Genomic DNA, 15,259 nt, shown 5'->3' with positions numbered 1-15,259 from the left:
TACCTTTTGTCCTACCAATACTTGGCCCAAGCCCAGGATCCTTTAAATTCCCAAATGAGCCCCTTAAATCCGGGCCTCCTCATGAGGTATGCGTACACATCTGACCTGCTTCTTTCCGACTCCTAACATTTAATTACTCTGTTAAGTGTGCGTGTCCATGCGTGTGGGGCCAGATCCGCGAAGTACCCCTGGAGACCGAGTTCTGTATGTAAAAGCAAAGAGACTTTATTCCACACAAGTTTGCAAACTCGAACTCTCCGTGTGTCCAAGGTGTTGAAGTGCTCGGAGAGCCCCGAGCTCAGTTAGAGTTGAGTTTTTATAGTAGCAAAGGTGGGGATAAGGAATTTCTAAGGTTCAGGACCCCTGATTGGCTGACATTTGTCTAGGTGAATGTGTGTCCTGGTGAATGTGTGCTGGTAGGTGATCCTATCTACAGCGGTCGGAACGTTAGGAATTTCCTTAGAATGATGGTCTGTTCCTGGGTGGTCTCAGTTTGAGGTCCTTCCTGCAACCAGGATAAACTACTGAGACTTAGCTCAGGCCTCTATTAAGCTTATCATGGCTGGGTCTTCCACTGGCAGGTGGTCATGGTTGGAAGAACTTCCTTTGGATGGTCTGTTCCTATTAAGCTTATCAGGGCTGGCTCCTACACTCCGGAGGTCACAAAGCAAACTTGCAGGAGTCATTTCTTTATACCAGGTAAATGGAAGGACTTGAACTCAAGTCATTAGCGATAAGGTCTTTACCATCTGCTGCAGACTCAACACTTTGGACATCTGGTAGGACTAGTTTGTTTAGACAGTCTCACTGTGTAGCCTTGGGCCTAGAACTTGCCTGTGTCTCTCAAGTGCTGTGATTTAAGGTGTACGAAAACCTCTCTCAGCCACTATGATTTCCCTTCCTTCCTTCCTTCCTTCCTTCCTTTCTTCCTTTCTTTCTTTCTTTCTTTCTTTCTACAGGGTTTCTCTCAGAGATCTGCTTGCCTCTGCCCCGAGTGCTGGGATTAAAGGCGTGCATTACCTTCACCCGGCTCAATATGATTTCTTGATTGACTTCTACCTGTCCTGCTACTCTGTCCCAAATCTCAATAGCCCCAGGGCCCTTCCTGCCTACAGTTTACCGTTTTGTCAATCCCCAAGGATTCCCCTCCAGCCTTGGTGTTCCTACCTGCTAGCCCCCCACAGCACCCCCAGGACCACTTCCGTTCACTTCAGCGTTCCTGGTCCCGTCCTAAGTGCCTGGGACTCCTGACACTCTCAGGCTTCCACGCCATCTCACATGGCGCCCCCACTTTGGGGATGGATTTTCTCTACAGCCAGTGAATATAGGACATCCTAATACTCAGCCATTCTAATAAGAGATAACTAACTAACCAGGAATCTGCAGCCCATTCAGATCGCTGCTAATGCAGACTGCCGTGAGGACGCGGAAGGGCAGATAGGATAGGGGAGTGGTCAGGGCTACAGAGAAACACTGTCTCGAAAAACCAAAAAAATGGGGGGGGGGACAAAACATCACTTTTTTAATTTTTTTTTTTTTTTTGCGATAGGGTTTCTGTATGTAGCCCTTGCAGTGCTGGAACTCACTATGTAGACCAGGCTGGCCTCAGACTCAGAGATCTGCCTGCCTCTGCCACCTGAGTCCTGGGATCAAGGGCGTGTTGGCTGAGGAAGGCCTTGGCAAAGCTGGAGCCGTCCTCTCAGGGGCTGCTGGGAGCGTGCAGGTCTTTATGCTTGGGTGACAAACACTTCATACTGATTGTCTAGCCAGCCCAATTTCGTGTTTTTGAAGCAAGGATTCATGTAGCCCACACTATGCAGCTGAGGATGGCCTTGAACCCCTGATCTCCTAAGTGCTGGGGTCATAGGCCTGCTTCATTATTCACTGCACAGCTTACAGGTACAGCTGACACACACCCATGAGACCTCTGCTCCACCACTGAGCTACTCCCTCTAGCAACCTCAGTTCTACCAGAAGTCAGGGCAGGAGATGGACCTCAGTGGTTCTCAGTCTGGACCGTGACCCCTCCTGGGGAACAGCCCTTTCACAGCGTTGACCTAAGACCACAATTTTACATTACGATCCATAACAGGTAGCAAAATCATAGTCAGGAAGTAGCAACAAAAATAATTTTATGGCTCTGGCTGGAGGGGGTTACCACAGCAAGAGGAACTGTATAAAAGGGTCACTGCATCAGGAAGGTTGAGAACCTCTGGCTTAGCTGAAGGACGTGTCGCCTATAGCACACACACACACACACACAAAAAAAAAAAAAAAAAGGCAGCTGGGCACTGCCAGAAGTCGGTTGTGTGCCTGTTTCTTCCAGATTGAAACATGGCGGACAAGGGGAAGCTCTTGAGATTCAGGGATGTACAAGGCTAAGACTCAGCCAGAAAGGACTCCCAAGTCCTTCACCAGGGTCACAGAAGTAGCTCAGCATTGGCTGGGAGCCCAACTCCATGTGAGGTGGTTGGCAGCTGCCTGTTGACTCTGCTTCCAGAGGGGTCAAATGTCATTTGCACTCAATCCTTATGCCCGCCCACCCCCAAACACACCTGTACTTGTAATTTTTAAATACTTTTTTAGAAACGGTAAGGCAGGGCTGGAGAGATGCCTCAGAGCTTACGAGCGTTGATTATCTCTTCCAGAGGTCCTGAGTTCAATCCCAGCCACCACACGGTGTCTTACAACCATTTATAATGAGATCTGGTGCCCTCTTCAGGCATGTACATGTTAGCAGAATATTGTATGCATAATAATAAATGACAGAAATTGGTAAAGCGGAGTTGGAGCAGCTGCCCAGCGATTAACAGCGATTTTTTTTCAGATTTATTTATTATGTATACAGAGTTCTGCCTGCATGTGTGCCAGCAGGCCAGAAGAGGGCACCAGATCTCATTAACAGATGGTTGTGAGCCACCATGTGGTGGCTGAGAATTGAACTCAGGACCTTTGGAAGAGCAGGCAATGCTTTTAACCTCTGAGTCATCTCTCCAGCCCCAACAGCGATTGTTCTTGCAGAGGACCCAAGTTCTGTTCTTGGGGCCTGTACGTGGCAGCTAACTGCACGTAACTCTAGCTCCAGGAGATGTGATGCCTTATTCTGGCACCTTCCTTGCATGTGATCACACACATACAAACACACACATAAATAAAAACCAATCTATAGAAATAAAGGGGCTTACCGAGCGGTGGTGGCACACAACTCAGGAAGCAGAGGCAGGTGGATCTCTCTGAGTTTGAGGCCAGCCTGGTCTACAAGAGCTAGTTCCAGGACAGGCTCCAAAGCTACAGAGAAACCCTGTCTCAAAAATAAATAAATAAAATCATGTAAGAAAAGAAATAAAGGGGCTTGGAGATGACTCCGCTGTTAGAACCCTTTTGTAGCCTCTGTAGGCACCGCACACATGTAGTGTGCATACAGACATGCAAACACTCATAAAAATTGTTTTGTTTTTTTTTTCGAGACAGGGTTTCTCTGTATAGCGTTGGCTGTCCTGAGTGCTGACACTAAAGTCAGCATGGTGCCACATGCCTGGTGTAAATCAGGGCCACCTTTACAACAAAAGGAAGAAAGAGGAAGATGGAGTGTGATAAAGACCCCAACCTTGACCTTTCACTACCACATGTATTCCAGTTCATGGAAATGCACATGTATACACACACACTCGTAAACTCACATAGTCAAACACTTTAGTGCTCTAGTTAAAGAACAAAGCTTTTAATACGGAAATATTTCTAAACAATCTTTTTGGCAAAAAAAAGAAGAAGGTGGCATGGCAGCCACCACCTGAGCCCTGAGAGGAAATTCGGGTGTCAGGACCTGTGGGCACTCCTGCAGCAGCCTCACGGGAGCACTCAGTCCAGGGGTAAGTTCAGGTCCACAGGCGACACAGCCAGGATGCCTGCCTGCAGGGGACAGAGTCCATAAGCTGACTTCACTGACACTACCACCGTGATAAAGACAGGAAGGGGAGACTGAGGTCTAGATCAGATACCCACAGAGGGAGATGGAAAGACAGAAAAGGGAGAGTCCTGCCACTTAAGTCACTCAGTGGCTAGCCATTCTGTGCTGGTTTCAGTCCGCTCTAAGGACTGTCTTTTAACTCTGTCACCTTCCTGCCCAGTCTCTGGTCTCCCCTAAGTTCTCCTGGCACCCCTGTTAGAAGAAGGGGTATGCCAGCTTCTTAGACGAGTGCCACTTGTGCATCCTTCCTCTCCAGTCTGCTCCAGCGTGGGCCGGATTCCTCCATCACTCACTCCGCACCCCCGAGCCCAGGGAATGCAGGAGGAACCTACAGATGCTCGCAACGGCATCTTCAGTCTGGAGAGAACCTGCCCCCCCCACCAACCAGTGACCCCCCACAATCCTTCCTGCACCCATCTCCAGGCTTCTTCAGGTCTATTCATGAGGCCAGGACGATCTACGCACATCTGGCTCTCACAGCCCCCATCTCAAGATGATCAAGTGGCCTCCCATGGCTAGCTGTGTCTGTGGACCACACTTTTCCCCTTCTGAAGCTGGGCTCTACCACTGAGCTTTGTCCCAACTTTGAGACAGGATCTCAAAGACAGCCTAAGGTGCCTAGGCTGACCTTGAACCTGCTCTCTAGCCCAGTATGTCTAAAGCTGTATGTTCTTGCCTTAGCCTCTCTGGTACCAGGGATGACAGGCCTGCACCACCAGGTACCATTTTCCCCACCTTTACCTCCAGGGTCTCACTACATAGCCCTAGCTGGTCTGAAATCCCCTATGTATACTAGGCTGGCCTTGTCCTTATAGAGATGCCTGCCTCTGAGTCCTAGGATTAAACATGGCTAACATATGGCATCATGCCAAGCAGATTTATTTCTATTTATATGTATAAAATAATAAACAGGAAAAAAAATAATAAACAGGGTCCAGGGAAGACCTCACTGGGTTTATACTCAACACAGAAAGCAGAGATCCGTTAGACCCTGAAGAATCCCATCCTCTACTACATAGCTACCCTAAAAAGATGAGAGGAGGGACTGGAGAAATGGCTGACTGACTGACCCGGGTTCAATTCCCAGCACCCACATGGCAGCTCACAACTGTCTGAAAATCCAATTCCAGGGGGTCTGACACCTTCACACCAATGCACATAAAATAAAGGAAAATAAATCATAAAAAAAATTTTTTTAAAAGAAGAGAGGACTAGGGAGCTGTAAGAGCTCCTCTCACAACTGCTGCCCAAGTCCGACGGGCATCAGAAGTCAGCACAGTGCCTGGCATACAGCAAGTGCTCAATGAGTACACAATGGAGTAAATGGAGCTGGGACTTCTGGAAGGAAACCTAAGATGTCACCCATCAAATGGCAGTAGGGTAAACTGAGGCTTGGCAGGACGTGCAACTTACCCAGCCCCCATGGGCCTGGATCCAGGGCGCAAAGCTGTGTACATGTTCCACACTGAGGTTGGCCAGGGTACCCCCCAGCCCGGCCACGCGCCGACTCAGCTCCATAGCCAGAGCCAGGCGGGCCAATGGCTCTGGGGAAGGCGGTGGGGGTGCCGGGCAAGGCAACGAGGGGCTTGCACAGCTTGGGGAGGAGCTGACTTCGCGACTGGAGAAGAGTTCCACAAGGCGGGCAAAGGAGCCCGCTGACAGGCGAGCAAGTTTCCGGTGCAGAGCTGGGTCAGAAGCTAGCTGAGGGGCAGAGGGGCAGCATCAGCTAACTGCACCCCTCCACAACCAGCCCAAACAGTAAGTCCCACATAATCATCCTCTATGGTCTTGGCCAATGGACTTCCAGGAAGGGGGTCTAGCTAGACTCTGAGCCAAGTAGAGTTCTGAGTTCTAAATAACAAGTTTTCCTTTAGTTAAGAGTCCCTGAAGCCAAGCCTGGAGTGCTGGCACACACCTTTGATCCCAGCACTTAGAAGGCAAGTTCAATGCCAGCCTGATTTACAAGTGAGTTCCAGGACAGCCAGGAATAGAGAAACCCTGCCTGGAGAGGGGAAAAAAAAAAAAAGAGTGGTTGAAGCCATTTATGGAAAACTTCTTTCCTACCAGATAATCGCTGTTACAGTACTGTCCAGCTCTGAAAGCCAATCAGGTTCCAGGAAACTCAGAAGCTACACTTCAGTGGGCATTTCCTCCATATTCTGAGCTGTATCCTTACTGTAGTCAATCAGGGTTCTTTTTTGGTTTTAGAGCCAGGGTTTCACCATGCAGCCCTGGCTGGCCTTGAAGTCATAGAGCTCTGTTTGCCTCTGCCTCCCAACTGCTGGGATTAAAGGCCTGCACCCATGTCCCACCTTATTTTGTTGAAACGATGTCTCCCTGTGCAGCCCTGGAACTCGTTCTGTGGCGCAGGAGAACCCTGAAGCATGCTGAGAGGAAAGTGTGTGTCACCATGCCTACTACAATCAAATTTCAGACCCCCGCTCACAGCCATTCTCTTCCCTGGCTCGTGCTGTGCTCTCTGTGTTGTTCTTTGTTTCTGAGGTTTTGATTTGGGGGAGAGGGTGATAGAGAGGAATGTTAAGGACCTCAGGTTACTAGGCAAGGGCTCTGCTGTGACCCAGTCTCTAGTGCCTCTAGTGGTTTCTGTTGACTGGATTCCCCTGGCATGCTGCTGGTCCACGGGTACACTGTGGTGAAGCTCCAAAGCTCCTGTAAAGATGATCTGGTGTTCACTGAGCACTGGACCCTCACCTGTTCACCAAGACAATGCAAATCCTGTTTCTACCCAGTCCCATCACTGCCCTCTCAAAGGCATAGAGCATAGCCAGTCACCTTTTGGTTGATGACTTCCGCTTCCTCCTCCAGCAAGGCTACCAGCCTCCTTAGCAGGGCTTCCTTTTCTGTGGGTGGGGGTCCCTGGAACTCTGGGAATAAGAAGAGAACGGAATGAGGAGGGGTCCTGGCCTCACCCCCACTCTCACCTGTTCCAGGCTCCTCTGCTGCTTACCTGGGCTGGGCGGAGATCTCAGTTGCTCTTGGACCAACTGTTCTAGACGCTGGGCAACCATGGCATAGAAATCTGAAGTAGCTGGACCTGATTGAAAGAATAATTCTTTGTCTACAGAACAGGATATACTTATGAATTTTCTCCTCCAAACCACCTTACTAGACAGCAACAATTTTCAGTTCACAAAGGGGTAAAAACTAGGCCATGAGAGACTTTGGTAAAAGATGTCAAAATCCTAAGCCTTTCTACTTTGTTGCACCCTCAAATTACACTGAAAATATTCGAGCTAAACTTTGGAAGTTCTTCCATCCACTAAGGCCAAGCTCCCAGATCAGCAACAGAGCAGACTCACCTCTGCAGCCACACTTTTCTTCTGGGTAAGCCGCCTATCAAGTATGCTTCATTAAAATTATTTTTTAATTTTATGTATATGGGGGTTCTGCCTGCATGTGTCTGTATGCCACTTGGGTGCATGGTGCCCATGAAGGCCAGAAAAATGCATCAGAGGTTGAATGACCCAGCAGCTGGGTCAATTCCCACCACCTACATGGTGTCTCCCAATTTTCTATAATTCCAGATCCATGAAATCCAATGCTCTTTCAATGGCTCATGCCTTTACTCCCAGCACTCGGGAGGCAGAGGCAGGAGGATTTCTGTGAGTTTGAGGCCAACCTGGTCAACAAAGTGGGTTCCAGGACAGCCAGGACTGTTACAGAGAAACCCTATCTCGAAATACAAACAGTAAACAAACAAAAGAGAACAGCCAATAGTGAGGGAGGTGGTATGGTTAGGACGTCCACCAGGCAGGGAGAGGAAGTGGGAGGAAGATCTCAAGTTCAGGGGAAGAAGGAATAAGAGACGCCAGGAGCCAGCCAGCCAGACACAGAGGAAGCAGGATAGCAGGGCGCACAGAATGGAAGAAACGTAAAAAGCCCTGAGGCAAAGCATAGATGAATAGAAACAGGTTAAATGAAACTGTAAGAGCTGGTAGGAGAACTTAAGCAAAGGCCAAGCATTCATAATAATGTCTCCACGTCATGATTTGGGAGGTAGCTGGCGACCTAAGAACAAAGTCTGTTACATGGGACAGTCAGACTGTTTCACAGAGAAACCGTGTACAAAACAAAACAAAAAGACAAAACAAACCTTTTTCTTTTATTTAATGAGTATGGGTGTTTTGCCTACATGTGTGTCTGTGTGCCAAGCACATGCCTGAAGAAGACCTGTAGGCCCTTTTCCTCTGCTTCCTAATATATACTACTATGCCTCATGTGCTGATGGGAATCGCATACAGGGCTTCATGCATGCTAGGCAGGCACTCTACTGACTCGACTACGTCCTCAGCTTCTGTAATTCAGGCTGGCCTTAAGCCCACAACAATCCTTCTGCCTCAGCTCCCAAGTGCTGATTACACACTTACACTGGCCCCACAGCCAGGCCTACTGATCATCACTGATCAAGTCCTAATACCCCTTCCAGTTTTTCTCTACTACTTGACATTACCAATTGGCTAAGGAGTTGTGATTGACAACCATGCCTCCTGTCTCATGCCCTGGGGTACTGGTGCCACAAATAGTCTTCCCTAAGAGCCAGGGAAGCACCTATGTAAGGAAAGAGATAATTACCTAAGAAGGGTGCCAGAGCACCTCCCCCTGGTGAACCACAGAATTGCTCAGTAGAAATCCAAGCTCAGCCAGGCGGTGGTGGCGCAGGCCTCTAATCCCGGCACAGGCCTCTAATCCCGGCACTCAGGAGGCAGAGGCAGGAGGATCTCTGTGAGTTTAAGGTCAGCCTAGTCTATGGCCTGAGTTCCAGGACAGCCAGGGCTGTTACACAGAGAAAGGCGGATCTCTGTACTTGGGAGGCAGAGGCAGGAGGATCACTGTAGGTTTGAGTTCTAGAACAGCCAGGGCTACATAGAGGAAACCCTGTCTCTGGGGCTCTATGTAACGATGCATGCCTGTGATTCCAGTATGAAGTAGGCTGATGCAGGAGGCTCAAGCGACTGAGACTATGTCTCAACACTGCTCTTACCCTCTAGAAACAAGTCTAAAACTGAGCAGTGCTGGCCTTTAACAGGTACTGTCTGGATTTTGAGAACCAAAGCTCCTAGCCATTAAAGTTTCAGAGGTAACCAGTGTAAAAATCTCTTACCAGGTCCCGAGTCATAGCAGGGGCGTAGAGGAAGAAAGCAGGGCCGAGAGGACTCCGGGGGAGGGGCTCCTCTACCCAGGGGACAAGGGAGGCATCTTCGGAGACGACTTAGGAAATCTGTTGGCTCCTCTTGGGCAGGGCTCCTGGGGACAAGAATCTCAGAGTAACCCCATGGAAGATCACTCTTGAAATTGGAGTCAGGCATATGGGGTCAGATCTGAAGGGAGGAGACAGGTGGGGGCCAGTTGGGAACCAGTACTCACAAAGACCTTCCAGTCTGGCCCTGGGGGAGTGGCCACTCACTCACCTGGGTGGAGTTGGGACAGGGACAGCAGCTTCACCGCGCCTAAGGAAAGCTGCCAGAACCCTCAGTGTGTCCTCTCGGAGCCCCAGCTCTTCAGAGCCGGCCATGGAGGCACCTGAGGGAGAGGACAGAGGATGAACCAGTTGGACAGTTGATTCTGTCGAGGAAAAAGGGTCTGGAGAGAGGAGGTAACTGAGTGCTAGGACTACTACATCGAGGTACTTAAAGGCTAGGGTACTACCAATCCCAGTACGCCTTGAGGCACTCACTGGCCCGGTTTCCCCGTTTATGGGCCGAGCAGCCTGCTGGGGGATGTAGTTCCAACTACCTCTGGCTGGCACCGGAGATCCTGGGAGCTTGGACCGCAGAGAGACAAGACTGGCTGTGGCCGCCCCAGCAACTGGTTCCCCTCGATTTCTGCTCTGATCCTTTCCTGGAACCCCGCTCACCTTGTTCGGGGTTCTGTTCTAGTTGCGCCGGCGCCCACGCTTTCACTCAATTTCAACAAACTTTTCGGAAATTCAACTTTCCCGCGCCTGCGCACTGAACCGACCTGGTAACCGCCCCAACGTAGAAGAGGCGGGGCGTTGTGTTGTATTATTTGCATATGGCGTTCCCAGCATGCTTGTGGGCGGAAGGCCAAAAAAGGGCATTGAGGGAGTTGGGTTGGGCCCAGAAGTAGCCTCTATGCTTTTGGGTTTCTTACCCAAATTATGAAAAAGCTGTTTTTATTTCAAAGTATCTTTAGAAAAGAAAGTCCCAGCGCTCGGAGGCTTAGCTGACAGGAGGGGAAAGGTGCGTGGCTGCGAATCTCAGAACTACTGAGGCCCCGACACCAGTGCTGGCCCCAGCGCCCCACGAGTGCACGATTCCTCCCCGGTAGGTAACGCGGAAGAATCGGACGGGTGGCGGCCTCAGGGCACAGCATGGGGCAGCCCTGACGCGCAGGAGCTCGGCGACCGAAAACCAGAAGGGCCATGCGTTGAAGACGTAGGTCTGCAGTCACAGCACCCAGACTGAAGACAGTAAGATTGCTGCAAGTTCAAGGCCAGCCAAAGTGAGTGCCAGGCCGGGCTGGACCACAGAATGAGCTCCAGGCCAGCCTGGGTTATGTGAGTTGAAGAACAACCTGAGGCTAGCTTGGCTTACAGAGGGCATTCCAGGCCAGCCTGGGCCACATAGTGAGTCCCAGGCCAATCTGGGTTGCAAAAAGAATTGAACACAGCAAGTTCAAGGCCAGCCTATGCAACGTTCTAGGCCCTTTCTAAAAACATCAATAAAAACAATATAGGAAAACCAAAACAGAAGATTGGAGAGAGGCGACTGCACTTGGAAGCTTTTAGGAGAAGACTGGAAATGAGCAAAGAACCTGTGGGTGAAGGTCAGCAGTCACGGTCTGAAAAGACTAGGAACAGAGGGCTCCACCCTAGAAGTGGGGTGCCTGCTTTGGATAATAGGGAGGGCCTTGTATTTATAAAAGAGAAGGAACCGATGGGTAGGTAGAGTTTCTACCGGAGAAGCTAGGGTAGGAAAGACGGCCCCACTAGGTATGGAAGGGTGGAAAGGAGTTTCCCATTTGTACCCCACAAAAGCATGAGTAAAAGAAGGCGAACGGATCGCGGAGGTTTGAGTGCATTTGCTCCTTGACATGCATACTCAGGAACTGCCCTGTGTGCGCAGGCCCAAGCATGGGAACCCAGAAACCGCGGATCTTGCCCTGGCTGGTGTCGCAGCTGGACCAGGGGCAGTTGGAAGGCGTGGCCTGGCTGGACGAGAGCCGCACTCGGTTCCGGATCCCATGGAAGCATGGCCTGCGGCAGGACGCCCAGATGGCTGACTTTGGCATCTTCCAGGTGCGACGTTGAAGAGGCGTTCCCGGGCGTGGCTAGTTAGGGGTCGGGTCTTGCTAATGAAGGTAGATGGGACTGGAGGGATAGACAGGAATTGATTGGCCGATTCCAAGAATAGAACCCGGAAAGCAAGTTTGGGTCACTTAAAGCACGTTCTGTAGTAGAGGTTCTCAACCTGTAGTACACCACTTCCACAGGGTTTGCACGTCGGATATTTATATTACAATTCATAACAGTAGTAAAACTAGTTATGAAGTAGTAATAAAAATAATTTTATGGTTGGAGTCACCACAAGAAACTGTATTAAAGGATCGCAGAATTGGGAAAGTTGAGAACCACTGCTGCAGAGAATGAGAGGTCTTTGGGGGGTGTGCTCGATTTTAGAACACTTCAAGTTTGAGACTGCCTCACAGATGGGGTTAGTAGTTGCCAAATTAGCATGGACTAGTGGTAGAAATAGAGAGAATGTGAGACTTGGTCCTGAAGGTGTCCTGGGGTGTCCTGCCTGGTGGCACACAGCAGGACGGTGACAAGTTGGAGCCCAGCCTCGGTTAGTGTGTGAGACCCTGTTTCAAAGCCAAAGAGGATTTCTTTTTGGTGCTGAAAGGATAAGGGGCCAGGTGAATGCGAGACCTTGGCTCTGAAGCTACAGGATGCAACATGGTGGGAGGTGTCAGGAAGTCAGGGCAGAATCTAAATCCTCTCCCTTCCTATCCTGGAATCACTGGTGTGTCAGGCCTGGGCTGAAGCCAGTGGTGCCTACATCCCAGGGAAGGATAAGCCTGACCTGTCAACCTGGAAGAGGAATTTCCGGTCGGCCCTGAACCGGAAAGAAGTGTTGCGATTAGCCGATGACCAGAGCAAGGACCCTTTTGACCCTCATAAAGTGTATGAGTTTGTGACCCCAGGTGTGTGTAACCAGGCTGGCTTGGGTGCAGACCTTGGGATCAGGAGATCTCTGCCCTTCATTCAACCCACCCTCTCTCTGGACAGCAGCAAGGGACTTTGCACATCTGGACACCTCTCCTGATGCCAATGGCAAAAGCAGTGTGTCTGATCCCCAGGTGAGGAGGCACCAGTCCTGTGCCTCATCTTGCCCTGTCCCTGTTAGGTCAACCCTTCCTCCCCAGCCCAGCTTTTACCCCTGAACCTCCATTCCTTCACCACTCTTTCCTCTTCCAGGAAGACCTCCCAGAATTACTGGGTGACATGGTCTTGGGACCTCTCCTGGATGAGGGGTCCTTGGGCCTGGCTATTGCTCCTCAACCACCACTAAGCCCAAACCTGGACAACCTCCCAAACCTGGCACCCCAGGAAAATCCACTGAGGCAGCTGCTAGCTGAGGAACGTGAGTGCCAGGCTGTGGGGTAGGAAGGGCTGCAGCAGGGGCAGGAAGGGCTGCAGCAGGGGCAGCAGCCCTCACCCTGGTCCTCTTCACCTCTCCCTTTTCATGCCTCCACACAGAATGGGAGTTCGAAGTGACCGCTTTCTATCGGGGCCGGCAGGTCTTCCAGCAGACACTCTTTTGCCCAGGGGGCCTGCGGCTGGTGGGCACCACAGCTGATAACAGGACACTGCCTGGACAGCCAGTCACCCTGCCAGACCCTGAGGGGTTTCTGACAGACAGGCTTGTGAGAGAGTATGTGAGCCAAGTACTCAAGGGGCTGGGCAAGGGGCTGTTTCTGTGGCGGTCAGGGCAGTGTCTCCGGGCCCAGCGTCTGGGCCACTCCCATTCCTTCTGGGCTCTGGGTGACGAGCTGCTTCCAGACAGTGGGCGAGGGCCTGATGGAGAGGTTCCCAAAGACCTGGACGGAGTTGTGTTCGACCTTGGGCCCTTTGTGACAGGTGAGTACCCTATGGGGATTGATAGGTCATGGTGGTGGACTGTATTCAGAGCCTGCTACTCTGCTCTGTGGCAAAGGACAGGCCTGCCAAGTTTGGGGGCTGGCTGCTGTAACTGTTGAACCTCAAGTAGTACAAGCATTATAAGATGCTCTGGCAACCATTTTATGTTGAATATACAGAAATGATGCTGGGGTGGGGCTTGGCTCAACGGTAGTGCCCCTGCAAACTACAGGATAAATAAGTCCCCTAGAGCTCTGCTGTCCAGTAGTTTTGGGGAACGAGACCAGCACCTGCCTCCAGTGTTTTCCACTAAACACATGGGACTGCTGAGAACCCACAAAATGCCAAGTGAGATGGAGAGTCTTGAAGCTGTTTTGAGAAAAGGCCTCTGTAGCCCAGGTCTCCCTAGGGCTAGGGCGCCTGGTGTGAGCTGGTGCTCAGCTTGACATTGCATTTCTATTAAATACTTGAGTTTTCTGAAGCAGGGTCTCGTTGCTTCGGCTGGCCTTAAATGCGTTCCTCCTGGCAGCCCTTAAAGGCTAGCATGACAGTGTCAGTTCAGAGAACCACAGCAAGGCCTGAGCTGTTGAGGAGCCACCCCAACAGCCTCCTCTAGGGCCCACCCTCCTCACTGTGGAGCCCCTGGGTGGGGTGGGCTGACATCTTACCTCCATAGTGCTGCTGAAGGAGGAAAGCAGATATGGATGAGCTTGTCTGCAGGGAACTGCCCAGAAAGGCAGTGCCTATGGTGACGGCAGAGAATTAGCAGGGAAGACAGTAAGTGCATGGAAAGCGTAGAGGGCCATCCTTTCTTTTCTGACCTAACTTCTGGGTTCCCAGATCTGATTGCCTTCATGGAAGGAAGTGGACACTCCCCACGCTACACTCTGTGGTTCTGTGTAGGGGAGTCGTGGCCCCAGGACCAGCCGTGGGTCAAGAGGCTTGTGATGGTCAAGGTGACAGCTGTCTTGTGCTTCTGGGGCTGGGAGGGTCCATTTGTAGAGGAACCTGCAGCAGCCAGGGATTAAAACTCCCAGAAGCCCCTCCAAGAAACAGCAACTCAGCTGGGTGGTGGTGGCGCACGCCTTTAATCCCAGCACTTGGGAGGCAGAGAGACAGGCAGATCATTGTGAGTTTGAGGTCAGCCTGGTCTCCAGAGCGAGTTCCAGGACAGGCTCCAAAGCTACAGAGAAACCCTGTCTCAAAAAAACAAACAAAAGAAACAGCATCTTCAACAGGGCTCCACAGCCACTGTTCCCCATCTTCATCAGGGCCTAGCTATCACAGCTTATTCTAACACTAGACCCTGGAGCTGTCAGCTGCAAGTATACAGCCTTTGAAGTATTCAGCTCCCAGGAGCCCCATTGGTTATGCCTGTGGGAGGGGGAACTACAGTTCCTAGCAGCCCTAGCTTGAGGGAGGATCCACCCTGGGCTATGCTGGGAGTGTGTACTGATTAGCCATTTGCTCTGATTCATTCCTGCACCATGTAGGTTGTTCCCACATGTCTTAAGGAGCTGCTAGAGATGGCTCGGGAAGGGGGAGCCTCCTCACTGAGAACCGTGGATTTGCACATCTCCAACAGCCAGCCTATCTCCTTCACTTCTGACCAGTACAAGGCCTACCTCCAGGACTTGGTGGAGGACATGGACTTATAGGCCACCAGAGACACCTGAGCCCTGCCCAACAGACACCAATAAAGCAGTTTATGCCATCACACGTCTGTCTGGTGTTACACTGTCCCCAAACTGCTGATTATTCTACAGAGGTCTCAGTTTGCCCACATGCAACTGGAGTTTAGGTGCTTGGTGAGTGAGACTGAAGGAGCGAGGACCACATAGTTACCAGTCTTGACCTCTCCCCACGGTCCTGGAGAAAGTATCACAAAGTAAGTGGGAGACAGGCCAGGCCCGGGGCTGCACGCTCTCCCTTCATGAGCCAGGGGAATCTGAGTGGTAATGGATGACAACTGGCAGGCCATTGTGGGCAGCCTGACTTACCGCCTCAGTTTCCTTCTAGGACCATGGACTGAGTCACTGCAGCCTCACAGGGCTGCTGACACTAGAGGCCACTCAATGGGGTCAGCTCCAGTATCCATGAGACAGCCCAGCTGCTGTTTGAGGCTGGGCCCTGCCTCCTGTCACCACGTTCCTGGGTCTGGTGTGGCCCCT

The 15,259-nt window shown here is 51.1% G+C and overlaps 2 protein-coding genes across 9 annotated transcripts; one reads left to right on the top strand and one right to left on the bottom strand.

Annotated features, from left to right (window-relative positions):
- Window positions 1-3,700: 3,700 nt before the first annotated feature.
- Bcl2l12 (BCL2 like 12) lies at window positions 3,701-9,984 on the bottom strand. 4 transcript variants are annotated; one of them, XM_048438088.3, is made up of 8 exons: window positions 9,843-9,984; window positions 9,397-9,508; window positions 9,090-9,232; window positions 6,936-7,022; window positions 6,761-6,852; window positions 6,280-6,354; window positions 5,381-5,668; window positions 3,701-3,909 (listed from the first exon to the last, which is right to left on the bottom strand). In XM_048438088.3, the coding sequence occupies exons 2-8, from the start codon at window positions 9,498-9,500 to the stop codon at window positions 3,859-3,861; spliced, it is 840 nt and encodes a 279-aa protein (XP_048294045.3). In that variant the 5' UTR covers window positions 9,501-9,508; window positions 9,843-9,984; the 3' UTR covers window positions 3,701-3,858. The 4 variants fall into 4 exon arrangements, with proteins under 4 accessions (XP_048294045.3, XP_085538989.2, XP_048294048.3 ...); XM_085682863.2 differs by having other exon boundaries at window positions 9,722-9,853; XM_048438091.3 differs by lacking the exon at window positions 6,280-6,354 and having other exon boundaries at window positions 9,843-9,981.
- A 66-nt stretch (window positions 9,985-10,050) lies between these two features.
- Window positions 10,051-14,807, top strand: Irf3 (interferon regulatory factor 3). Of its 5 annotated transcripts, XM_048438087.3 has the most exons (9): window positions 10,051-10,188; window positions 10,277-10,450; window positions 11,074-11,246; window positions 11,980-12,151; window positions 12,237-12,307; window positions 12,426-12,591; window positions 12,708-13,088; window positions 13,929-14,044; window positions 14,582-14,807. In XM_048438087.3, exons 3-9 carry the CDS (start codon window positions 11,082-11,084, stop codon window positions 14,744-14,746), a joined length of 1,236 nt encoding a protein of 411 aa, XP_048294044.1. In that variant the 5' UTR covers window positions 10,051-10,188; window positions 10,277-10,450; window positions 11,074-11,081; the 3' UTR covers window positions 14,747-14,807. The 5 variants fall into 5 exon arrangements, with proteins under 5 accessions (XP_048294044.1, XP_048294043.1, XP_048294042.1 ...); XM_048438086.3 differs by lacking the exon at window positions 10,277-10,450 and having other exon boundaries at window positions 10,054-10,272; XM_048438085.3 differs by having other exon boundaries at window positions 10,054-10,450.
- The last annotated feature ends 452 nt before the right edge of the window (window positions 14,808-15,259 follow it).

This window comes from Myodes glareolus, chromosome 24 (assembly GCF_982192425.1).
Source record: "Myodes glareolus chromosome 24, mMyoGla1.1, whole genome shotgun sequence".
Classification (NCBI taxonomy): Eukaryota; Metazoa; Chordata; class Mammalia; order Rodentia; family Cricetidae; genus Myodes; species Myodes glareolus.
The sequence above is the reverse complement of the archived record's forward strand: the minus strand, read 5'-3'. Positions and strand labels throughout refer to the sequence as shown.

Bases quoted from the DNA above. Each gene is read 5' to 3' on its own strand.
- Bcl2l12 (XM_048438088.3), bottom strand. From the start codon at position 9,500: ATGGCCGGCTCTGAAGAGCTGGGGCTCCGAGAGGACACACTGAGGGTT. The intron at 7,023-9,089 runs GTAAGAGATTTT...TCTTTCAATCAG, and splicing joins CTGCTATGACTCGGGACCTG to GTCCAGCTACTTCAGATTTC. The intron at 6,355-6,760 runs GTGACTGGCTAT...CTTTCCTCTCAG, and splicing joins CGGAAGTCATCAACCAAAAG to CATGCTTCAGGGTTCTCCTG.
- Irf3 (XM_048438083.3), top strand. From the start codon at position 10,750: ATGAGCAAAGAACCTGTGGGTGAAG. The intron at 10,775-11,073 runs GTCAGCAGTCAC...CTGTGTGCGCAG, and splicing joins CAAAGAACCTGTGGGTGAAG to GCCCAAGCATGGGAACCCAG. The intron at 11,247-11,979 runs GTGCGACGTTGA...CTGGTGTGTCAG, and splicing joins CTGACTTTGGCATCTTCCAG to GCCTGGGCTGAAGCCAGTGG.